Source organism: Fukomys damarensis, unplaced genomic scaffold (genome assembly GCF_012274545.1).
Source record: "Fukomys damarensis isolate Sample0158 unplaced genomic scaffold, DMR_v1.0_HiC HiC_scaffold_9, whole genome shotgun sequence".
Taxonomy (NCBI): domain Eukaryota; kingdom Metazoa; phylum Chordata; class Mammalia; order Rodentia; family Bathyergidae; genus Fukomys; species Fukomys damarensis.
In genome coordinates this window covers 9,791,943-9,818,198 of record NW_022900921.1, presented here as the reverse complement: position 1 = coordinate 9,818,198, position 26,256 = coordinate 9,791,943, and the positions used below count along the sequence as shown (strand labels likewise).

Below are 26,256 nucleotides of genomic sequence, written 5' to 3'. Positions count from 1 at the left end.
CAAGTTGCTGTTAAACAAATGGATGCTCCCTTCTCACATGATCCCAAATAACAATGATCTGGGTTTTGTAATTCTTGTGGCTAAAAAAAAGAACCACAAGTCAAGAATTCTATAATATAGTTATAGATAGTACAAGTCATACACCCAGCACTGAGCAGGTACTTTGTCTACATTATCTCTAGGGTGTGCTCTACACCAAGGATAAATTACACTGCACACACACACAGACCACAAGCCAACTGTATACCTGCTACTGGGCTGAGGCTATGAAAATGGATGGAGCACAACCACCCTCGTCCCTGAGCAGTTTCCAGGGCAGCTGGTGTGATTGCACTGGGTCGGAAGACCCCACGATCCACCCTGGGCACATCATGTATAAAGTGAGGTTGTGTGCTGAGGTGACTCTCAGAGTGTCTCTTTCATCCAGTTTGACAGGCATTAGAGCAAGAGATCATGCCCCACTGATGATCTGAAGCTGTTTTAGTTTTGCCATTTAATAACCACTTGTGCTAAATGATAGGCTAGATGGACAATCCTGTCGTATTTAGATCTTCAAGGCCAGTTGACTCAGACTGGGCTACAGAAAATGCTGGCAGAAAAAGCAGTGACCTTCTATTAAGTGAGACTGCATGGTCTAGGGAAAGAACAAACGACAAACCTGTAGTGCTAACAGAAGGCTGCTTCAGAAGACACCCAGACTAACCATTCAATTCTGTGAGGAGCCCCAAGAGGAGTCGGGGATTGAGCTCACTGCTTGTGAGGTTAGGCACACGATCCATGACAATCATTCCAGAGCTTTTTTCAATGCTCCTCAATAAGTCAAACTATCTCATCCACCAGGATCCACAGTCAGACTGCCTGGATTGTTCAAATGTCCACTCTGCCACTTCACAATTTGTTAACCCAAATCACTTTATCGAACCCCTCTCTCCCTTGCAAGGAGGTTATCATAATGGTACCCACCTTGGTAAAATTTAACACATAATATTTTCAGACTAACACCACAATGGGCATGCACAGGCTGAGCTTACAAAAACCAGTAAGGATGACGATGCTGTCAAACACTTTACAAAAAGTACTGACTATATGCCATGTTCTGTTCACAACAGTATACATTCAATACCTCCTCTCATATTCACAAAGGTCCTCTGAGAAAGGTCCCACCATGACTATCAGGAAATGGTAGCACAGAAAGTTTGAGGAATTTGTGAAACACCAGAAAACAAGGGGCAAAACCAAGAATTGGCTTTAGGACATCTGTCTGCAAATTCAGAGACTTCAATCACTGCAGTGTGGTGCAGGGTCTCTTGTAACTTTCTGCTGTTTGCACTGAGTTTGCCTACCCACATGTCAGATGCTAGTGCCAATGCTTAGCACGCCAGGCATGGTGGCACGCACCTGTAATCCTGGCACTTTGGCAGCTGAGGCAGGAGGATCACTGTGAGTTCGAGATCTGGACTACATAGTGAGTTCCAGGTCAGGCTGAACTACATAGTGACACCCTGTCTCTAAATGAACGAATGAATGGATGCATTTTTGCTTTGCAGCAATCAGCTCACTGAAACCTCACAGTAGCCCATTTCTTATTTCACCGTAACATTTGCATTAAATGCTTATGTTAACGCAAAGGAAAGATGAACACAAGGAGAGAGCTATCAGCTTACAGCGCTAAGAGAAGTGAGCCAGAAGTTGAACACTACAGAAAATATCACCGATGCCCTAGATGGGTGGGGAAATTGTTACTCATCGCACAGAACAAGTAGAAGTGAAGATAATGATCCATTTTGCTAGCTTCCAAATTTTCTTGCAAAGCCAGATCATTACAGTAATCAGAACAGGGACAGACAGACAATGTCGTACGAAAGGTTGGGTTTTGACGTCAAACACCGGATTTTCACTGACAAGCAGTGTGTCTTCTCAGGGAGTCAAGCAACTTCTCTGGGCCTTGAGTTTTCTTTCAGTACACTTGGGTCACTAATATCTAATGTGTATGGTTGTTCAAAAATTTAACTAGAGAGATTTCAAGAGTTATATGTAGTAACTTACAGGGATGACACAAAATAAACATTAGTTTCTGCCTACAGCATAGTGTAACTACAGCAAGTATAGACGAGAGCAGGTACGGTTTAAACTAGAGTAAGATTTTGCTGTGTTGGTGGTGGTGGATGAAGCCCACGCTCTTCAATGTGGAGAAAAGTCACCAAGTGAAGCCTTCCTCTCCCGTCTAGTAGTGAACATCAAAATATTCTAGCAAAGGGAAGTAAAATAATTTTCTTTGCATTTATCTCCGAAACAAAATTAAACTTTGGTTGTACATTCACAACGCCATACTGGAAGGGCTTTTTCAGCATATGCCCTCAAAAGATGACACAGACATGCAAATTTCACAGCAAAGAAAATTCTGTATCCCTAATTGGGTCTAACTTTTGAGGTCCTCAGAAACGTTTAGTTGACGTCACTTTCATGGTTCACCGTTACTTGGGGGTTTGATTACAGTATAAGCTTTTCCAAAGCCCAATTTATGAAACAACCCCAGAATATAAATATTCAAATTCTATGGATGTTTCTTAGAATCTCTGCACAAAATGCTTAGCTCCTACTTTTATTTTCTTTGTTCTTTCATCTTACATTCTGCAGCATGACATTAATACCTCATTCTTTTCGCCTGATCTTCATTGTCAGTAAATTATTATTTGTGTCACAGAATTATAATTCTAAAAGAATATGTTTTATGCTGTGATTGATGGAAAACATATGCTTTGGACTTGTCGGGTGAGACCAATTTTCTAACACTTCAGTTCTATTTCCTCAAATGCGTTCCTGTTATAAAGCACCAATTATGGCTAATAATGACATTATTCTCACCGCAGTAAGTACTTCGTCTGGTAAAGCTTTAAGGACTCTCAACTTTGGCAATCAATTTTGTTAACTACAGGAAATGGTTGATTTCCTATAGATTATTACCTTAATGTCACATCACTCCTCAAGCTCACATACACGCAGAGCTAACGGGCTCTCTTCTCCATACACATTTACATAGACTTCTACGAAGCCTGCCCGCTAACACCTGTTCTAGAAACTGTCTTCATATATTTTCAGCTATCAAGATTTGAGTTCCTATTTTTCATCCTTACGTCTAAAATTTCAGATTATATAAATGACAAAGATCAGAAAAGAGATTAGAAAAAATATCACAAAAATAAAGAGACCAGAAAAAAAAAAACACAAAAATAACGAGACCAGAAAAAAAATCACAAAAATAAAGAGGATAAAGAATTAGTCTTAACTAAGCAGGAGGTTGCAGGGACACTTAGTTAAATTCTGGTAAGAAGGTAACAAACTTGATCTTACTGTTTGGATCTCACCATCCAATTGTGTTACCAGCCCAGAACTGGAATTGTCTCAAAATGTTTTCTCATCTCTCAATTCCTACATCCAACAACTACAGTTGTACTCAAAGTGTCAATTTCATTTTAAGGTACTATCCAAACTTTACCTTCCTCTGTTTTATATCACAATACTAAAGCTTTTCTACTTTATAAGTTTTCAAAAATTCAATGTGAGAACATTACAGAAAATGTACAATAGAAGGCAACTGTGGTTACTTGGGACTTAAGACCAAATGGACCTAGGGCACCTTTCACACCTCTAATGCACAAGAACTTTCCTCTTTCTATGGCCTCTTTGCTGCCAAGATTTCCAGACAGCAAATCAGATCATGCCTCTCTTCCCTGCTTAAACATGTTTCTGAAGGCCACTTGTCTAGAAACTTCAAGTACAAAAAGGTATTAAACCCAATTAGAAAATTCCACAAGCTATTACCTTGGACTCCAGACAGCTCCATGAAAATTGACCAGTATAGGAGGTGTGATCAAAATATGCGGTAAATGTTTACATTTCAAAAATTATAGTAAAAGACACATTGCCAATAACATCTCTGAAAATATTCCACCTTGCTTTGAAAAACTTATCTCATCATTCTTGGTACATTTTCAAGAAGTTCAGGAAGCCCTCTTTCTGCAGTATCTTAAACGATTGAGATCAAAATTATTTTGAATGCTGCTGTGGAGTCCCATCCAATTGATAGGCAGGCTTGAAAAAACATCATGGTGTGTCCTCATTTACCTCATTCACCAGATCTGGCACTGTGCAACTTCTGGCTCGTTGCCAAAATCAAAACGACTGTGAAAGGGAAATGTTTTGAATTGATTCGGGACATCAAGGTAGCCGTGACAGTATTAACTAAAGACTTCCATAAGTGCTTCAAAAACTGCCAGGAATGATGCATTAGTGTGCTCAAGGCGAGGGGAAGGATGTGGAGATGGAGTAACGATAATTTGTCTCTTACTATTGCACACATTCACTGTACTTTCCAATCATAACTTATCTTTCAAAGGTGATACTGAAGTACAGAGGCTTCTCCATATACTTTGAACTGAATGAACTTTTCCCCCAAGACAGAAATCTGTAACATTAATTTTACATTTTCAAATTCAGTGTTTCCTAGCTTTAACCATAACTATCACAGAGCGAGCCATTCTGCTATCAGAAGCAGTACCTCTAACCTAGGTTTCTAAACACCTATTTAAGCTATCCATCACCAAGCCTTACCATGGGCGAAGGATGAAGACACAAAGAAAGCACGCAGCCCTTGCCCCTCTCAAGTTCCATCTCTGTGGGAAATACACGTCAAACTTCTTACATGGAGTGTTAACGGCAACACAAGGTACTTCAGGGTAGACACAGGAATATCAAGGAGGGGATTTTCCATGTAGGGCAAACAGAGAAGAGCAATCTGAGCATAAGAAACCACCTGGGCTGAGGCAAGGAAGTATGATTATTTATGTACAGGGTGTCATGCATAAAAATAAACCATATAATTAAGACAAACAAATACCCATTATCCTATATGGGATTTTCACATGAAATGTCCACTGTTAAAGAAATGTAAATGTAACAAAATTATCAAATAAGACTTGTTTCAACTACCAGTCTAATTGTTCACTTTTGACATCAGCACAGGAAAAGGTCACTCAGGCTCACCACCTACCGCCTCATTCAAGTTTTTCAGCCATGATGTACTTTTTATTTGAATTTCATCAAGTAAATGCAAAGGCTCTACACAGCTCCGAAATACCGACAGCAAGAATTTTTTAAGAAGAGAAATTGACTCTCCAGAAACTGAGGGGATTTTCAGTTAATCACCCTGCTGGGAAGGAGGAGTAACTAGATAGCTAAAATTCTTAAGACAATGCTCAAAGCTTTATTGTGCTCAGATCATTCCGCTCCCCATTTACAAAACCTTTTATAATCACTCCTGAAGTCAGGTAAAACTTGGTACTTGCAATCCATTCCATATTGATTCCTGCAATACGGACTCAAAGTGCTTGAAGGCCAAAGGACAGATAGTCCAGTCATCAAAATGAAAGGACAGAATATAGAAGAATTTAAAGATGAGAGATGCCTCTACAGTGGCTCACTAGTCTCAGAAGAACTACAGTTAGATAGAAGATCATGTCCACATCCAAGCTGAGCAGAAATTCTTTCTAATTCCAACACCAATTTACAGGTTATTTCCAATCCTGCTGCCATCCCTTTTTCACTTTCCTTCATCACCTTGCTCCACGCCTCCCCTTCACCCAAGGAGTGCCAAACAAACATGTGTGGTTTTACTTACAATTGTGAAGTTCATGACTTTGAGAATCCAGATGGTCATGGCCAAGTTCACCAGTATCAAAATCATGAGGAGTAGAACAAAGAAATACAGGCATCGTTTCCGCCAGCCGTAAATCCCCACTTTGTATACCTGTGGTCCCTCGGAGCTGGGCATGGTGCTCCGGTGGTGTGTGTACTGTTCCTGAGGCATCTGCAACAAAGCAGGTGAGAGAATCACTGACACTAAACTGCAGAAAAAGAGAGACAGAGGAGGAATGAGAATCAACTGACGAAGAGATAAGGCTGGCTTCTGACAACTCTAAAACTGTCTCCTCTAGACAAAACTGGCTCTATTAGATGCTTGCTTTACTCCTATTTCACACAGCTTTCTTTCCTGCTGTGTACCATGACACCTATGTCTTCACATGCACCAGAACATTGGGCACTCCTAGGAAGCCCTTCGCCACATGACTCAGAATTCCAACATGGTTTCTTTTCAGAAACTTATCAAAGGCCTAAACGCAAAACTTGGAGTTGCTCTGAAACAAAGAAATTAACTCTAGAAGTTCATTTTAGTATAAAGACACTATTTGGGTATTTTATTCAGAGACAATGAAAAGCAAATTCAAATGCAATCATTTGGTATTGCCAGACAGCTTGTTGCAGAAGTAGACACTGTGACCTTTTCTTCTTCAGAGTTGAAAAGGGAAGGATGCAGAACTGAGCCTCATTTGACCTGGGAAACTTCAACAAGGGCCTGCCTACTAAATGCCCCACTACCTCCATGGGGGTCCTTGGGTTAGGCAATTCTAATCACTATCTATTTAGTAAAGGGAAAATTCTAAGTCAAGTGAAATGTGCCCATGCCTTGGAGGAGTTTATAGGGTGACAAGAAAATGAAGTAAACACTGATCAGAGGAGAATGAGATTATAAAAATATGTATCAATCTCAGGTCATACATCAATCCCTTTGAAGGTAAAGAAACTCTGAAACCCCTGCTGCTGACAAAAATGATTCTTACTAATTGGCCCCCAACACAAACCCATATAATCATCCTTTCTTTAATTTTCGAAAGCGAAAACAAAGTTCAGAACTTAGTACAAACCAAGCTACACAATGCCTGTCACATAAAGTAGTAAATAAATGCGAACCATGAAGCACAGTTTGCTGAAACTAAGTTGCACGAATGCGGTACCAAGGACTTACGCATTCAGTCTTCAGAGCACAGCATCCCTCATCCTCACCCCATCTTGAGCCATATGATGTGGCCCCTATGGCTTTTCTCTGTCTAGGTTTCTGCCCAACATCTACCGTAGCGTTTTTCCTTCATTTGGCTCTCAGGTAGCACACTGTCTCTCTTTATTCTCCCCAAAGCCAAAGGCAGTTAAATCAGTGGCACCAAACTGTCCAACACGACAACCCCAAAAGCAGGTCCTAAAATCGTAACCTTAGCCATTAGTCATCATCCGGGTGGCTTAGAAGATTACGTTAGCATGCCAGCAAAACGTACACATAAAATCTAAGTATTTCCCATAGCACCCATGGGCACCAGGCAGACTAGGCATCTGCCTCGTTCCAAACAGTACTTAATGCTGAAATCAGTACCCATATGAATTCATAGAATGAGTGAATAAAATAAATCTATAAATTATGAGCAATCGATTGAGTTTCAGTTTACTGCTGGTTCTACTGCTGTCTGGGAGTAAACATAAGCCCAAGCCCAACACCACCATGAGGTTCTTGCAGTTATTCTTGCCAATTTCCATCTCAGGCCCCACGAACACTGGTTCCCAGATAGGAAGCTTGATGCTATGAGATGTCACAGTTCATTACTCAGCTCCTCATACTTCTTTTGTCGATAAGGGATGTGTCAAAGATGATGAGAACACAATAGAGTCATCGTTCACCGGCCTTTTTATACACCAAGATCCATCAGAATTAGAAAGTGTCTTGTAAGCCCAAAGGAAATTATACCTTTTTCTCCCATCAAAGTATATTTGAAATAGAAAACAGGAAATAGAAATAGAAAGATAGCTCTTTCTCCAATGGGAAGAAGGTAAATAAAGGAATTCAGATAAGTCATGTACATGTACCAACTGCACACAAAGGCTGTAAACATTACTACTGCAGATGGGGACTAATATAAATAAATACATGAAAATCATTACAGAGTCTTTGACTTTTACCTGCAAAGTCTTTTGGTTGCAGTTTCCCAATTTACAGAAGAACTAAACTAAGATCAGAGAAAGAAAACCCTGGGGTGTGACTAAAGGGTTTGTGACAGGGGCAATGATATGAAAGCTCGCAAACATGACAAACAGATAAACCACAAATGAGTGTAGGGAAACTCATCACACAGCCACCACACCAGCTGCCTTTTTTCTGTCACATGCTTCAACCAATAGCATCATTACATAACTTAGGTACAAATGGTCATCTACTGAAATCATATATTCAGTAAATAGGGATATGATTTTTCTTTCATAGATTTTTAGAACACAATGCAACAATCACTTCGTAGGGATTCTCACTCCTAGACGTATATCATGGTCACTTGTGCAGCTGTTGAAAACATTTCCACTTAGGTTAACAAACACAGGTCTAGCATTCTGAAATCATTATTTGTAAAAGAAAATGCTAAGGATAGACTCGTGTTGATCTACAATAATGGCATGCCAGCTTGACTATGCATTTAAATCCAAAAGAAACTCAGCACATAAAATTCTGATCTCTATCAGTAGAATCTAGGGCTTGTAAAGAAAAAACAAGTTGCCCAGATGATTCTAAGCATTTGAAAGAACATCTAAAATATGGCTTTCATTTTTTCTCATAGAATAGCCATTTTAAGACAAAAATCTTGAGAGAAACTTTAAACGTGAAACAGCAAGGAAAAAAACAAAACAGAAATGAGGGTCTGGCTACCTTTGAGGAATCTCTAGAATCTTTGGGCTTCTAAAAAGCATCAATTCTCTCAGTGTCATTATTGACCAGCTCAGATAATCTAGGTCAGGGAGTAGTAGCTCCCATTCAAGTCACAGGGTGAATTAGAAGCTGAGTAGGGATTAGAACTCACAGCTGCTTGGTGTTCATATTTCACAAAGCTCCTGAACACCCACTGACTTGCTGAGACTAAAGAGATGAAACAAATTCTCCAGTTTCCAACTTGTAACATAAAGAACAGGAATAAGCAAATTTCTGCAACTGGTTATAAGAGAAGGCCTTGCCTGGCAAATATAAGGTAATGAAAGCATCTGTTACCAATAATCTCACTCAAAAAGGGAAAATTTAGATATACTAAGATCAATAATTTTTCCACTAAAAAAAAAAATCAAAGCACGTTTAAATGATAAAGACAAAAGAAGAAAGATGATGTCTCATCTGTATTTTCTTTTGTTCCTTTCCAGAAGAAATTTACTGTCCAGGGAAGAAGCTAAAGTTGCAAGTCCTCATTTGGACAGGCCTCTCTCCAGGTCTTGGAAGTGGCCCCAGTCATGCCTGAACATAGCCAAATATTTCTCCGCAACTGAAAGAAAAAAAAATCAGCTGGCTCAATTTTAACTAGTTAAACTCTGATTTTTTTTTTTTTTCAATTCTGAGTTCCCTTTGCACTGGGTAGCTTTGGAGCATTTGCAGGCTCTTTGCAGCCCCATGAGAGGATAATGAATCACAGGTCTGTAGAGTTTTGGAGCTACAAGATATACTTATTGGGCTGCAGTCACTTCCCTGAAGAGGGACACTATTGCCTGCTTGGCTGGTACAGCTGCACCTTACAGGAAGGCGTGTTCCTTCTAGAACACAAACTCCCCAGGCATAACGAATGACAAGAGGCTACCAGCCCAAAGGGACACCCTGCAAGATGAATGTGACCTATAGTGGCCAGTACCAGAAATACTTTGGTGCTGGTAGAGGGAATGGGAACAGGAAATTTTCAGCTGTGTAAAATTCTAATTGTAGAATTCAGTTTTCATTGATATGTAGTCAAAACATAAATTCTCTTCTGTCAAGAATATCCAATCATTACATATAATTATGAATGCTCCACAGTTTTCTTTTTTATAGAAAACATGGAAAACAGAATTAATCAGACCACTTGTGTTTGCAGATTATGTATACCAGGTGTACTTCTATGTAAAATTGCAAAATGTATGTATCATAATCATCACTAATTAAAAATTTTCTGTCAAAACTACCATAGGAGATAATTATCTTTCTATTAACTATTTGGCACCGGCACTCTCTGCAGAGATGTCCTTTGAAGAGGTAGTCAGGCTCTCCAGCTAAACTTTGTAGAAATATACGACACGGTCAATTATTAACAATATTCTTCTTCTAAGTTTTGTGATGTCACCTTTTAAAAATAAATACTTCTGTTTCATTTCTCATTCTCAATACACAGTTATGCTTTAAGATGCAGTTTTTCAAATTTTTTCTTAGAACAGACGCTCAAATTATCCAAGTTTCTAGCCTCATAAATCCCAGCTCCTCTTGGTCCTGCCCATCAAAGGTTTGAAGCAAATTCCACGAGCTCAGGGCAACCTCACACACACACCGCTGGCCAAGCTGGACACAGAGGGACGGACAATTTTCTCTGTCCCAGTGGGATTTGTTTTTCAGAACCCAGAATGTGTCAGAATCACTCTTGGAATTATAGATTCTTATATCTCAACCAAGAGATCCAATTTAGTAAGGCTGAAGTGTGCCTCAGGAATGTATTTTCAACAAATCCCAACACTTACACTGATACGGGAACCTCAGGGAACATGGTCTGAAATCACAAATTTAACCCAGCATAGAGATGAATCCCAGCCCCATCTATGCCCTCTCTGGAGATTTTTTTCCCTGATCACCCAACTTTCTTTCATCTCCCCACACAAAGGCCATTCCCACCCCTCAACCTTCTGCTGTATTCCTCTCCTGGGGCTTTCATTATCATTACCCTCAACCATCAGTTTGTGTTTTAAATTTATCTTTAGGGGACTGTAGGTAATGTTTTGCCCTCTTGTATAATTGTTTAAAAAAACCTTTCTAACTTCACTGAGCCCATAACCCTTGCCAAGCAATTTTCTAAAACAGACTCACATACTAATAGAAATTTTCAAGGTGGTCATCATCATCATTATTAGGACTTATTATTTAACAGATATATAAGAACTAAGGCACAAAGTCAGTGGTATATTGAGTATTAGACTCTTTACAATTTGGGCATCTTGATCATCAAAGGGGCAGAAATCTCCTCCACCATTCCAAGAAAAAAAGTCTCCAGCTTATCGTTTCTGTTTTGTTTCATGTATCTATTTGTTTCATTTTGTTCACTGATATTCAGGGCTTCAAGATCCTTGTTAGCTCTAAGAAAGTCATGTTCTCATCCACAGGAAAGAGTACATTAAAAAAGTCATGAAAATTCAGTGTACTTTTTAAATGCTCACCATCCTTCGGCTTCTGAAGGTCTGAACAGTGGCGCCTTCCTGTCCTACCTGGAAACGTCATCTTCTTTTGCATTTCTGATCAGGCCAGCCCAGGGTTATTTTTCTACATTTCTGGTTAGTATCTGTCTTTCCCAACTCTCTCTCCTTTCTTTCAAGTTCATGGTAAGAGTCAGGGTTCTCCTTTTCTTCTCCTTGAGACAATTTTCAATGTTGTTCTTTGCTTTTATGTTTTGGAGGAAGACAGCAAGCTTACCACTTTTAACTCCGGTTTCATCCCCCAATGAACTTATATAAATGTTTCTCATTCATGTGCTCAGTCATGAAATCATTACAGTACACTGATCAAAATCCATACATACTGTACTAGGTCCTCAAGATATGGACAGTAATGAGATCTACCCTGCCTTTGTGAAGCTCATAGTGACAGAGAAATACACTGGACATTGTAAAGAGACAGCATGAATTGTGTGACTATGCCTACGTAAACATCTATGTAGCAACATCAAGGAGAGCATCACGAGGTGGCAGATACCCTATATAAAATGCGTGACCACAACAGACCTCTGTAAAGATACAATATTTGAACTTGAAGACTGGGGCAAAGAAGCACCCCAGGCAGATGGATGAAATGAGAGTCCAAGGCTCTAAGGCATACAGAGCCCACAACACAACTGTCTTGAAAAAGGTGAAACCGGGACCGGCATGAGGTGAAGATGAAAAAACGGGCTGGGATCAGAACAGCATTGGAGATCAGAAGAATTTCAGATGTCACTGAAGAGGAAGTAGAACACCATGGCAGTAGATGAAACATGGGAATGATCACTGGATTTAAGACTCTAGGAAGCATACAGCAGTGTCTGAATTGTCATAGTTGCAAAATAAACATTTATTGCTCGAGGATGACAATTTTTCCCACTTTATAATGATCACGCATCCAGTATATGCCACAAAGCAGAATAACTCAGCAAAGTGAATCTAAACCAATATAATACACTCCACAGGAAGCTTCCCTGCATTTACAGGGTGAATTTTAAAAGGAATTAATCTCCAAATGTACCCATCTCATAATCACCAGACAATAGTGATTCCCATCAGTTCGTTGAGTTTCTTTACATTGTTCAGGAGGATTTTAAATCATTTCTATGTGTCATGTCTCTAAATACAGGCTCAGCTTTATTAAGTTTCTAAAACCTCCTTGAATGCTAATATCACCCAACACGTATCACATACATGTGTGTCTCCTCCATGAACGAATAAATACAATTCAAGGCTATGTTAATTGCGAAAGCACCCTCTAGCAGGAAGTGAAGAAGCGCCTATAATATCAAAAGTAAAGGAATGACGACTTTTAGAACTCAGCTCTTCCAGAGACACATGCGATTGTGCATGCTAAGCTAAGCACTCGTAAATCCAAAGCATTACTCTACTCTTTCACGAGGTTATTTTCAGTGCTCACTTGCTCCTGAACAGATCCAGGTGACTTAAACATAATGTTTCTGGTGCACAAAGTGCAACAGGATAATATTTCCCAAAGAAGAACAAAGCAAAACTTTTGCTGTTTTTAGCATTGGAGGGGAATAAATTATCAATAGTCTAAGCAGTATCATAGTATAAATGCCCATGATCCCAGAAGAATTTGTTAAAAAATAATCAATGCTGAATTTTTAAAAGAGGTCATTCCCAATGAGCATACTACTAAAGCATGATTTTGAAAGTCAATCTTACGGTCACACGCATTCAGATGTTTACATCTGAGGTCGCATCACACAGGATCAAGGGCCCGACGTGAACTGTTTGGGATAAGCTCCAGGAAAGGGTCCACTGCATGACTCCTGGGAATAACTCGCTTCTAGGACATAGGGTCAATCTCACATCAGACACTGCAGCCAGCAGCAGCACCTCAGTGTTCTGCTGATGCCCATGCCACTTTCTCAGGAGCCTCGTCAGGACCCAACACCAGTCGTGGAATCCTCTGTAGTCTGTACAAACCTCACTCTCTGGGCGAAGCTGTCACCAATGCCCTTAACCAGGCCCACTCCAGGGCATATGTGCACCCGTGAAGTCAGTGTCCCGCTCATCAAGGGAGCTACACTGAGCTTCAGAGCAATGAGCCCATTGCTGCACAAACCGTGACATCCTTACAGAGATACCCGCCTGATCGGATCCAAGGAGCCATCAATTGGATGCTATGCTGACTCCTCTTTCTTTATGTAACTACTATGAAAATCTTTTGTTGCTCTTCCTATGTTTCTTTGGTAGGTATAGAAATAAGGGAAGGTCCTGGGACAGAGACACTCACAGCTCATGTCGTCTGTAAGCACAGGTGACATATTCCAGTCCAACACCATCGGAAGACATCATTTTCTGTCTACATTCAGTGCTTCAGTTCTAAAAGAATTTTCTTTCAGGAGAAAAAACAAACCAACAACAATGTAACACTTCCATCCTTTTAAGTAAGACAGCTATCTGGAAAGCAGTTACTGTAACTACATTACCAATCCGTGGTAGGAGAATCGAAGTTTTCAGGGATGTCTTTAAAAACATAAATAAACTTTCTTATGGACACATCAAGACCACCAGGCTGCCGGATGATTTGTCTTTTGAGCCTGCACCATTGATTGGGCCTTTGAGGTTCTATGAAAAGGGAAGAGCTGAGCACAAGGCGGCCCTGGCAGCATCAGGCTAACGCATGCGTGGCTCTGCGGCTCCTCACACCTCAGCACATCTTATTCAGGAAGGTGTTTATCACAGTATGAATGAGTGCAGTTCTCCTTCAGTCATGCACCATGGCAGAGAGAAACGGGGAAAAGCACAGCTGTAGACTTCAAGGAAAGCCACAGTCCTTACCCATCTGCTCTACAGTAAAGATCCTATTGGCCTCCATGACAGACCTGCCAGCACAGTACGTCCTGGGATGTACACGACTTCAGAAGGAAGTGAATGATCCTGTTTGTTTTCATCCAGCCCCTGTATTACTCAGAAATGTGCACCATAAACCTGAGGAATAAAGTGAGGTGCTAGGAGGGAAGCAAAAGAGGCCCCATCAAAAACAACAGAAATACGGGGGAGGCAGAGAGGAGCAGAGAGGAGCCTGAAGACCATGCTCAAGGGCTGGTATGGAGTGAACCCCAGAGGGTAGGCTGCACGGGAGAACTGGGGTATCACACACAGTGGGGCACCCATGGTTATGAAGAGGATGGAAAAATACAAAAAAAAAGAATAATTATATTCTCTTGTTTAGAAACAAGATATACACAACTAATCCAACAAGGTGGGGTTTTGGTGATGCTGTGTATGAACATTTATGTTCAAGTGAAATGAAATTACAGAATGTACATTTGTAATCTGCTTATACAAATAGCAAGCATAAGTTTGCTTAAGGCTCATAATAATTTCCAGGGTTTAGTGTGGAATGTGAACTATTTTTGACTACAACCATCCGTTAGCTATGGTAATCTTGTGGTTTCTGATTTAAAATTATTTGCTTTGAGGGTTGTTTTCATTCAATTATCCATATAAGGCATGAGTCTTGGACTGCTAATGTTTGGTAAAATTTGGAAAACTGTAACAACCTCATCACTTTTAGTTTTCGACATAGCAATCAACATTACACTTCCTATAAAATTCAGCCAGAAAAAAAAAATGCCTGTTTTGTAGCCTAAGAATGGCATTTCTTTTTAAACAAACACTCGAATGAATTTAAGACTTAGATATTCCATATTTTAACTTTCTAAGAACTGGAAAATAAAAGCACCCAATAGCTTTCACTGAAAAAGACAAACGCATGTATTCAAAAGAACACACAGCTAAGAAAATCTCCTCACAGTCTGCATTTCCCTCCATAGATGCACTCACTTAACCAGCTGTGGGAAAAGCCCTGTATGGGTCATCTTTCACACTGTTGGAAAAAATATCCCCTACCCCCAACTGAAAGGATGAAAGGTTCAATTTGGCTCATAGTTTCAGGGAGTTTAGTTCATGGTAGACAATAATCACATCAGAAGGATGCGGCAGGACAAAGCTGGTTAGTCCACAGGGCCCAGGAAGCAGAACAGGGAAACAAGGTCAGAGAAGAAGGAGCCAGGGGACCAGGTATAGCACTGGAAGTTATACCTCCAGGACCCACACAGACCTCCAGGACCCACAAGTGTGCTTTCTCTATCCTCTTAGGGAGCTCCTGAAGCAATCAGAGGGATAACTAAGTTTAACCATCACAAACCTTATAGAAATATTTCTTCCATGCAGAGAACCTTTATTGAATACATGTGTTCAAAGCATACTTGTTTGTAATTTTTACACGAATAAGGGCACATTTTATACATTGGTCTACTTCTAACTGGCCATACTGAATATATTTAAATAAAAGTCCCATTAAAAACACACAGAAATTGCTGTTTTTAAGAAGCTAGACCACTTATTTTTTTTTCTCGTGGAGTTTATTGGCACATTTTAGGGATACAGCACAGTTACATTCATCACTGGGATCTTGTACCTTTACATGACAGGTCTTGGTTCTCATTTTTTCCCCACACCCCTGCCCTCCCTTCACCCATTCCTTCTTCCCTATTTACAAATACTTTATTTCCATTTTCTCATATTTTTTTCTTTTCCCTTATTTCCTTTCCCCTACCCTTCCCAATTCCCCTACACCCTTTTTGTTGACCATTTCAAATTACATGAATATACAATATATGAGCCATCATCAAAATACATGGTGAATGTTTACACTTTAAAAATTTATTACAATAAAAGACACATTTCCACTGGCACTCCCAAAATACTCCAGTGCTTTGGACACACTCCTTCCAGCTCTCTTAGGACTTTCTAAAACAGCTGTGCAAGGCTTCTTTCCCAAGTGCCTTTCTGAACTGTGATCAGAAATGCACGTAATACTGTTGCCTAGTGCTGCGCAATGGAAACAGGCTCAGAAACTAGTGTTTTCACCCACTCTTTTCACTGGATCTGGCACTGCGTGACTTCTAGCTCTGTCCCAAAGTCAAAATGCCCATGAGAGGCAAATGCTTCGCAGGGATTCAGGACAGCGAAGCAGCTATAGTACTACTAACGACACTCACTAACAAGGACCTCCGTATCTGCTTCAGAAAGCGGCAAGAAGGAAGGGATAAGCGTGTTTGAGAGGAGTATTTTTCAGAGGGAATAATGGCAACACGTCTTTCACTGTTTTTAAAAAATGTAAACATTCGCCCTACCTTTCAATCGTATCTTGTATAAGTTAACCCACTACTTAGAAACGAACACTGAGATTGTCTTCTAATTGTCTGTTTCCTGTCGTTACTTAAACCAATAAATATTTGACAGGTTCTACCAGGTACCGGCACTAATCCAGCACAATCCACCGCCTCCCTGTCTCTCTTAGTTCTTAAGTATTAGTGGATAAAATGCACAGATAAACAAATATGGAACTTCTTGTATTTATTCTTGGAAATCAGTCTTAAGGAAAAAGAACTGAAGCAGCAGGAGACAGATAATTCGGAGGAGTTGTGTTGGTAACAGAGCGCTCTGCCCATCTGCAGTGCAGAGATTTGAGAAAGAGCACGGATGAGCAAGGGAATAAAGCACAGAAACATCTGGGGAGGTTTCCATTGGAGGAAACTGCCAGCCAGGGCCAGCATGCTCCACTGAGGACTTGTGAGGTACACATGGAAGACAATGTGTCTAGATCAGGGCAGACAAAAGAGAGTGTATTTAAAAACAAGCATAGGCGCTGGCAGGAAGTATGAGTCTCATAAGCCACAGAAAAAGCCTAGGTAAGGTACTGACTGAAAGGACCACTGGAGCACTCACGTGTGAGAGGAGAGGGTCACTTTCTCACTTTGGAAGCACTCTGGCTCTTCTGTATGGAACAGGCTTTCAAGGAAGAGAACGGATCTGTACAAAGCAGGACCCCTGACTATCACGATCACCAGGGGAGGTGTGGCAGTGGCCCAGACCTGCACAGGTGGCGGGAAAGGTGTAGAGGTCCTAGACGTGGAATCTACTGGGTAGAGAGAGTCCTGGAGCTCACAAAGACAGGAGTCAGGATGAGCGCCTGAGTGCTGGCATAAGAAGCCAGGTGAATGAGGGCGACATTTTTCAGGATGGGTCTGGGGTGTGCTGTGAGAAGACGACTCACAGGCACAAGATGAATGGAGTGTGTGCAGGGAGGGGACAGACAGCTCTGTTAACTTCAAAGTGTCTACAACACTCCACAGACTGGGATCCCAATGCCACCTGGAAGAGAGTCTGGAATCGAGGGGAAAAAGACCAAGTCTAGAGACACAAAAGAGTGAGTCCCCAGCATTCACAAGCTACGAGCAGATGCTTTGCATTTAAACATCAAATACTCATCTCTGGTAAACTGGGTGAGATTTCAACATCATCCTAGCATCCATTCTTACCATCATGGAGAAGGGGAAGTGTGTGCGCCAGAGAAACAGTTACAGACAGCAACGTATCTGTGGTGTGCACATACATATCTGTACTAGCCAGTGTCGGACACACAAGAGCATCCATCACTGACAACAATCTGGGGAATCAATACTGACTCTATTTCATAAATAAAGAAACCGTGGTCTCACGGAACACAGGGATGTTCCCACAGACCCCAAACTAGGACATCAGTTAGAATCTGGACTCAAAAGTGAGACCCTTTTTCCTTTCCACTACCAACAGTGAGACAAAAGCTAAGCTTTCCTTCAGTATAGGAATTGCTGGGGATTTAGCTCAGTGGTTCTGCTGCCTGCCTTGCAAGCGTGAGGACTCTGACCCTCAGTAGCAAAGCAAAAACAAAAACAAAACAAAAAAACAACAACAAAGAAAAAACGAAATAGAGGGATTCATTTAAAAGTACACGAACCAACTGTGGAAGCTGAGGGAGGTCAGTGAGTTTTACGCTACTCTGGCCAACTTATCGAGACTGACTCAAAATAGAAAATAAAAAATAAACTGGCTGAGGATATAGCACAGTGATGACAGAACACACTCCCAGACTGACCTTGAATGCTATAAAGAAAAACTGAAAACACTGCCACCTCCCACTGCCAAGCACATGTTTTCTTTCAAGCCCTCCTGAAGCACTATTCTAGGCACCTGGGAAACAGTAACAAGTGAAAAACAGTGATCCCAGACCTCGAGAGAGAGTTACAAGGAAGGCATGAGGAGAAAGATCATAAGCACGAAAACCCAAGTATATTATATTTCTGTTACTGGGTGAGGGCTTTGGGGAAAGACAAAAAAATAGCAGAGATAACCTCATGAAGGGGGTTAACGTTTAATCAAGAAACTCAGACACTCATTCTTTTCCTGGTCCTTTATTGCAAGGTGGGGGCCAGAAACAAATGAACGCCCTTGAACAGGGAAGAACAATTTCACACAGGTGACCACAGCTTTAATAATGACATTTTCCCAGTCGAAGGATGTGGCACCCACCTCATCAGGGCTGCGTCCATAGATCCTTTCGGGACACCACTGCGTTTGGGAGACAACAACAGGGCTGTGAAGTCCCCACGGATGTATCTGACAAGAGCCAGATAATGACAATCACAGTCCAGCTACTCCAGCTCCCCTGTGACTCAAGAGACCAAGCTGTGTACCTACAGTAATAATGAACATGACTCAAACACTTAAGATCAGAGAGTGAGACACAAGGGTTGAAGGCAATATGGACAATAACAAGTCCAAACCTTTGTTGAACAAATGAGAAAACCAGATTCACGGAGTTGAAGTGACTTAGTCAGGCCAAACAATAACTTAGTGACAAAAGCAAAGTTGGCTAAACTGAACACCGGTGCTTCCCACAAATTCCAGCTATCCTCTCTTCCCCTCCAACTCTTTTCAAATCAATTTCAGCAACCACCATCTTTTTAACAATACCCAGATATATCACAACAAAATCAGGTTCATATTAAGAAAGTATGCATAAATCACAACTAATGCTTGTGCAATGATACCTACGTGCTAGATATTTAACAATGTCTTACTCGTCAAGACATGATTTTAAGACAGACACCGCGATTACCCATATTTTACAGGTGAAGAAATGGAGCAACAGAAAGTCCAAGTTACCCACCTGAAGTTACTCAGCTTGATAAAACCAGATCAATAATTTGAACACAAAGCTAAGTTTGGAGGACTGCAAGTTTGAGTTCAGCCTAGGCAACTCAGGGAGACCCTGTCTCAAATTAAAAAAGACATGCAGCTGTAGCTCAGTGTAAGAGTATTCCTTGGTTCAATTCGCATCATGACACAAGGAAAAGGAAAGAATCTGAACACAGAGTGAATGAAAATTTTTTCTCTTAAATCTTGTGTGAAATGCTCCCAGATGTAATTGAGTAATTCCAGAAAATAACACAATCAGTAATTAAAAACATATCGTTGCAATTGTTTTAGCTAGAATTTCTCAGCAAGGATATTAATTTGAAGTCAATTTATTGAGTAGTTATTGAATGGCTACTATAATTCATTCAGGGTGTGTGCTACGCTAAGAGCACACCTTTTCTCCCAGGAAATAAGCCTTCTTTGGTATGTTTCTGAAACCCATCAAATTTTATAGTGCCATGCAAAAAAAGCTACAACAAATTAGGCACATCTTTCTATAGCGATTCCATAAAATTAGTGTTGATTGAATCAACATTCCCTTGACGATTGTTTGGCAAAGATTTTTAGTTATTACCTGTGCTCTCAAAGGCTGGAAATGAAATCTGGGGTCTACGAGGAAACACTCATCTAATTTTGAGATGAGTTCCAGAAACAACAGAGGAAAGGATGGTCCAGGATGACAACAGATGAAAAGATGTACTGTGCAAGCTTCCATGTAAAGATGTACTCATCACATGCATGTATATCAGGGCATAATTTTATAATGTGCTTGATAGACATTAAGAACAGAGCTCAGGGAGTTCTATAAATCTTCCTTTCTTTGTGAACAGTAAGGAAAGATGGCCCAGAACATTTCTATCACCCTAGAATGTTCTCTCAGTTTCTTTTCTTAAACAAGCCCCATCCCTATAGCCAATGACGGTTCTCATTTCGACCATATTTAAATCTTGTGATCCTACCTGCAATCCTATCAGCTGGTCACTTCCAAGCAACGTCTAACTTGGAGACTTGTGGTCTGCCCACCATGCTGCTTTCCTCTAACTCTTTTCAATCAGCACCTATCCCAACCCAAAGGTGTTTGGAGAGAGAATTAAGCCATAACTTAATTATGGCCCACTTTTTCCCCTATGCATGTAGAATGGTACTATTCCCACCACCTTGGGAGAACTGAGAAAATGGCTTGAATCACTGCCTGTGTTCCGTTGTTCAGTTGAGAAACTACAGATAAAAACTGAGTTGACTAAAGTAATGATGTTAAAGCTGGGGCATAGCTCAGGGACACAGCATGCGCGGGGTCTGAGTTCCATCCGCAACACTGAAGAGAAAGAGAGAAAGAAAGATGAACTCAGTGTATGAAGTGGGCATGTGCTACTTAATGGGACAAGATCTGCCCATAGCCTCCAACCACGGTACTCTGACAACTCCGACCAGGAATGCCATCTTTAGTTTTGTAGATTTTTATATTATATCTTGGGATGATTTGCATAAGGTCTCCTTGAATGTTTAAATGCTTTCTAAGTATCATCATGTTGTGATTCCCCAAATATACCCATAGGCCATGGCTTGGGATCCTGGTTTGTGAGCTGCTGTTTGCATCCTCAGTCTGGGAGCATGAGGAGCAAGTTTGTCAGAGACAGATGACCACAGACCTTTAAACAATGAGGCCAACTTGAGAAGTTAATGTTTGTCGCACTGTGATAAAAATCCTGCTGTTCAGATTCTGATCTATTACCAATACTCAGACCTCTGCAGGAAAGCAGATAATAATGCTGGTAAAGCACTTACCAAACAACAGAGGGAAAAGCAACTTCCAAAGGAAAGAAACAAAAGGAAGAAGCTAGCAGCAATATACTAAGAAGAGAAGAAAGACAATGAATTGGAACAAAAGAAAAACGCAAGGATCTGCTTCCCAGCTGTCTCTATCTTTTTCCATTAAATACACCAGGCCAGGGGGCGGCTCCATTCAGGGTCAGTACAACACGTTGCTCACTGGTGTTCTTGAAGAAGGGAGTCAGCCTTGATATTTATTTATGCTGAGCTATATGAAAGCAGCTTCAGTGGCTGAATAGCTCAGTACTGGCAAGTAAGAGCAGGGCTTTCCAGGCACTCAGAACATAGCATACGGAAGCCAAGGTGCTCACGTGAGAGACTGATCCTATCACACGGGCAAGGGCAAGTAGTGAGAACAAGCTGCAAGTGTTAAATCCCTGCCAATTTAGTTTTATCAGTAAAGTATGCTTGTTTTCATCAGTAAAGTATGCTTGTTTTCAGTTGCCACTGCCTTATCAGTTTGAAAAGAAAAATAAAGGAATTCCATCCATATCCACCTGTACAATCTGAGTGCCATTAGTACAACCACCAGCAAGGATGTGAGCAAATCTGAGTATTTCTATGGGCAGTGAACCATGGTGACATGTTCCTCCTCCAGACCTGCAGACCTGTCCGAGAAGCAGGTCAGAGGCCTCAGCTTACATGGATTCCTTTAAAGGAAGCCATTCATAGCAACAGGCAACAGGCGTCTGAAACAATAATGAAGACAGTCACCTTTCCATGTGAAAGCAAAGGTAAAATAAAGGAGCAGTGGAATCTGCAGAGAAATTCAGGCAAAACAGAAAAGTAAATGGACAGGTTGGTATAAAACATTCTCTCCTTTGCTGACTGTCACAACTCTTTTTTTTTTTTTCTTGATCTGCCTCTCACATTTCTTTCAGTTTGCCTGGCGCTAACTGTCCTAGCTAGCATTAACTCTATGTGCATCTAAAGCATTTAGTGTTTACTACTTACAAGACACCATACAAAGAAAATTATAGATGTAACACTTGAAGGCAGATATTTATATCTTGTTCAGTTTAAAAATTAGAAACAACAGGGCTTGTGAGGGTGACAGACCTGCCTAAGGTCAGGATCCCAATCAGTCTGTTCACGAGCCTGGACTCAGCTGGCACAGTTATCACTGTCCCACTCCTGCCAGGTGACCCCCTCTGGCTACTTGGCTTATTTCCTGGGCTTTCTCTCCCTGACAATCACCCTCTTCTATTGAGTTACTAGACAGTGTCTTGGTCACTGCAGGTATCACTGCTCAGATGACTGGAGGCAAATTCACAAAACCGCTTTTGTGAGGAAGAGGTAAATGGCCTATTTCTGAGGAAGGAACAAAAGTGCAGGAAAAATGCAGGGATGGATCACATACCCTAAGATGCCCAGATTTGGGAAAGCAAAGAAACATTCTGAAAGAAAGAGAAGAGGCCTGGAATTAAAAGCAATTAAAAGCTTTGAGGAACAGAAAACACCCAAGAGGAATCTGGTACTTTAAAAAACTAACATCCTGAGACCAGCAAAGACCTACTTCAAGATTTCCAACCCTGTCTACATGTATCTCTCACTCATACCCATTTCTGCACCAAGGACCATCACTGCCCTCAGATGTGGCCCAAGAGGCCATGACAGGGACGATGGGTTACACAGTACAGAGATGCACATTTCGCTCAATCTGCTAGGACTTCAAACAGAACGCCAGAGGGTGCCCTGTGGCAACGTGAGGCTCAAGGCTGTGCTATGGTGGTATCTGCCACCAGTGCTCTCCGGGGATTCGTACCATAGACAAGAGACCCAGCCACAGCACTGCGTAAAGAATGCTCTTTTGTGAACCAGCTCCTGGTTGGCTTCAACAGAATTGTGGAGGGGATGTTGAGAAATACTGGCATTCTCCAAATATAGTATCAGACCCAGTGGATACCAGAAAACTAGGAGATTTCTGAGGGATTTTCTCAGTATAATGGTACCTGTTCTAGTTTCCAAAATATCACTCCACTGTCATTGCTGAGTCCATGTACAGAATATGTACTCTACTCCCACACACTCAAGAGTCAAGGTCCAAGAATCATCTGCTGCCTTTGTTGCTACTCCAGAGTCAGAGAGTAAAATAAGACCAGGCTACATCAGCATGAGGCCTGTGCTTCATCAGTAGGCAGGTGGTCCAATTTGATCTATGTACTCGGAGTCAGATGAACTTGTCTACAAGGAAGGCCACTCTTCCCTGACTAAAGCAGTAAAAGGTCAAGAGGAGAGACAGCTTTCCTCTTGTGTCCTGTTGCTTTTGCCCTGACTTGAACAAGACACCTGCAGAGGACAATGCGGTGAGAAGTTTAAATGGCTAGCAAGGAAGCTCTGATAACCTAGGATGAGGCTGAGGTGTCGCCACAGTCCTAGGCAGTGTCAGTCTGATGGACATCTGTATGCACAAAAAGCCCCTTCAGGTTTGGACTTCTTCCAGCAAGGTCTACTGACCTGTAGACAAATGCACCCTTCAGTGATATAGCATCAAAACCCTGCTCTAAATGAAAGTTCTGGAAAAACTCTAATATAGGAAATAAAACTGTCTGGGTTACATCAGAAATTCAGGCAGGACTGTCTCTAAAGTCATTCCTTCTAAGATTCCCAAAAAGATTCTTCCAGAAAATCATAACTGGTCAGAAACTGTACCTCATAACATAATCACCAGGCCACCTGGGATCCTCAGATCTTCCCAAGGATCTGGGACTTCTCTACTTGAATTATTTTATGTGCTTATGTCTGTGAAGTCTGTTCTCCAACTAGACACTTGCTTTTAGAACTAAATGGCTCCTACCACATTGCATGATTATCCTGGCAGCAGAGATCTTCTTCTTATGATCGTGAATAACGAGAAACTACCAAAATAGCTTATTTCTTTCAGGTTCAAGACATCATGGCACAAAAGTGAAGGCAGATTTGAAGAGAAAAAAGTCTTTCCAAGACACATAAGTATGAAAATGCTAAACAATAAAATAATCTCCAGGTAACTACTGCTCCTTTTCAATTTCAGTAAAGCATGCTCTCCTTCAGACCAGTGTTAATAATCTGATTATTATATTTTCTCTGTGAATTCAGAAAATTTCCTGAATTTATATATGTATTTATTTATTTATTTTTTTATTACCAGGGATAGAACGTGGGACCTTGCAATTGTGAGGAAGGCACTAGAATCACGGAGCTAAATCCCCGGCCCTAAAAGAATAATCTTTAACTTTCTTTTGAAAAGATATGCTGTTAAAGAGACAGATATGTTAATTCCTTCCACTGAATCTCTAGTGTGTACACAGATTTCTTTTTATAGCATGTTTTAGACCTTAGACCTTAAATACACACAATTATTTGCCAATTTCATTTTTTTAAAACTTTAGAAGGAGAAAAAAGACTGAATAAAGCTGTAATAACTATGTGACTTTTCCCCGTAGGTACATATTATAAAAATAATTAGGCCAGCAGTAAGACATATATCTTTCTTCACCTATTAAAAGGGACCTGACCTGTATGCTATCAAAGTCAAGAAACACTGAACTAGAGGACAGCCCAAGTCCCTACTCACTGCTCAGATCCATGATTCCAAAAACTTCCTCATCTTACAAAATCAGAGTCACTTTTACAAGGGTGCTAGTTGCTTTATCACCTTGAGTGGGTTAAGGGATTCTCAGATAGCTGGTAAAACATTACTTAGAGGTATGACTTTGAGGGCATCTCCGTAAGAGGCCATAATATGGGTGAGTAAACTGAGAGTACATGGCCCTTAGCAACATAGGCAAGTATCATGCAATCCATTGAGAGTTCAAACAGAATAACCAGGCAGAGGAAGGGCAAATTCTCCTTCTGTCATGAGCTGACCCATGGTTAGGGAGTCTTCAGGTTCCAGAGCTTGTATCATTATGGTCCCTGGTTCTTTTCCCCCTCCTGCTTCTTCAACCCTGAGGTCTCCTCCTACCTTAGGAGTTCTGCCATCACTCTCCTGGTGTCAAGGCCTTCATGCTAAGACCGAATTACATCCCTGGACTTCCTGGGTCTCCATATTGCACATTATTGTCATGGGATTTCTTGGCCTCCATAAATGTATGAGCGAATAACCATAATAAATTTCTATTTTACATAATTTACGTAGTGTATTGGTTTTGTTTCTTTGCAGAACCTCTCTACAATCAAAATGCGGTAACCACCCTTGGATATTTTTATTTAAATTCAAAAATTTTCTTTATCAGAATACAGCAAAATACTGTACTGTCTTCTCTTCCATAAGTCTGTCTTAATAAAAGAACCACAGGCAGGATCTTGAATGACAAGCTTTGCTGATTGCACTAAATTGCTCCTCCCCACCTGGTCCCTTCACTCAATCCCTCCGGCAGGAATAATCTTCCCAAGAAACAAATATGGGTTAAAAATAAGGCCTCAAGAACCTGTTCCCTCCCTGCTTAGGAAATCCAAGCCCTTGGGCAGGGCTTTTCTTACAACATGTACTTTCTGATTACTTCCAGAAGGCACAGCAGGACAGACTGACCAAAGGTCTCCTCTCCTGAGGAGAGGAAGATGATCTTTTGCAGTGAGGCCATGGTTTACCTGCACATTTCAAGCCCAACGAGTCAGCGCCCAGTGAATTTTGTTGCTTCCAAATGCATGCTCCATTCCTGCACAGAGACCCCTTCCCTCTGCCCTCCCTGCCCAGTCTGTGGGACGGCCAGCACTCTCTCCTTACTGCCTGCACCATTGCCCTAGATTTCTTCTTCCCTATCCTCTTCACTACATTTTTTTCTTTTCAAATGTCAAGGGACTTTGGTTTCTCCTCCTCTACGTCTACAAGAGAGAAACACAGTTTCTTCCAAGTGTCAGGAACCCTTCTTCATAATCTTACAACCTGGAGTTGCAATTTCATGCCTCTTTCTGCTGAACACTCGACACACACTAAATTTAGAGGGGTGTGACATTTGAGCTCACTGACATCTTCTTTCTCACTGGCAGTGGGCTTAGCTGTGGTTCATGTCAGCTCTTAATCGGTACTGGCATGAGAAAAACAAGTCACAGTCCACCCTGACTTCTAAATGCACTGCCTGGTTTGTAGGGAACCCTACACTTCTAAAACTGCTGCAACTACTCCAGCCTGACACACAGATGAGATTAACAAAGAAAACTTCGGCGAGTTCTTGTTACAACAAGATACCCTATTCTCAGGCATATGCCATTTCCCTCTTCCAAATACAAATGTATGCAGAAAAGCAAAAAAGCTAGTAAAAAATC

General features: G+C 41.0%; 1 protein-coding gene across 3 annotated transcripts in view; it reads right to left on the bottom strand.

The window, feature by feature from the left end:
• The window catches only part of Sgcd (sarcoglycan delta), a 501,008-nt gene that overhangs the window by 358,572 nt on the left and 116,180 nt on the right, over positions 1-26,256 (bottom strand). For all 3 annotated transcript variants that reach the window (XM_033761597.1, XM_033761598.1, XM_033761596.1), the window contains exon 2: positions 5,678-5,866. In XM_033761597.1, the coding sequence (XP_033617488.1) occupies positions 5,678-5,866 (189 nt within the window). The remainder of the gene's footprint in view (positions 1-5,677; positions 5,867-26,256) is intronic.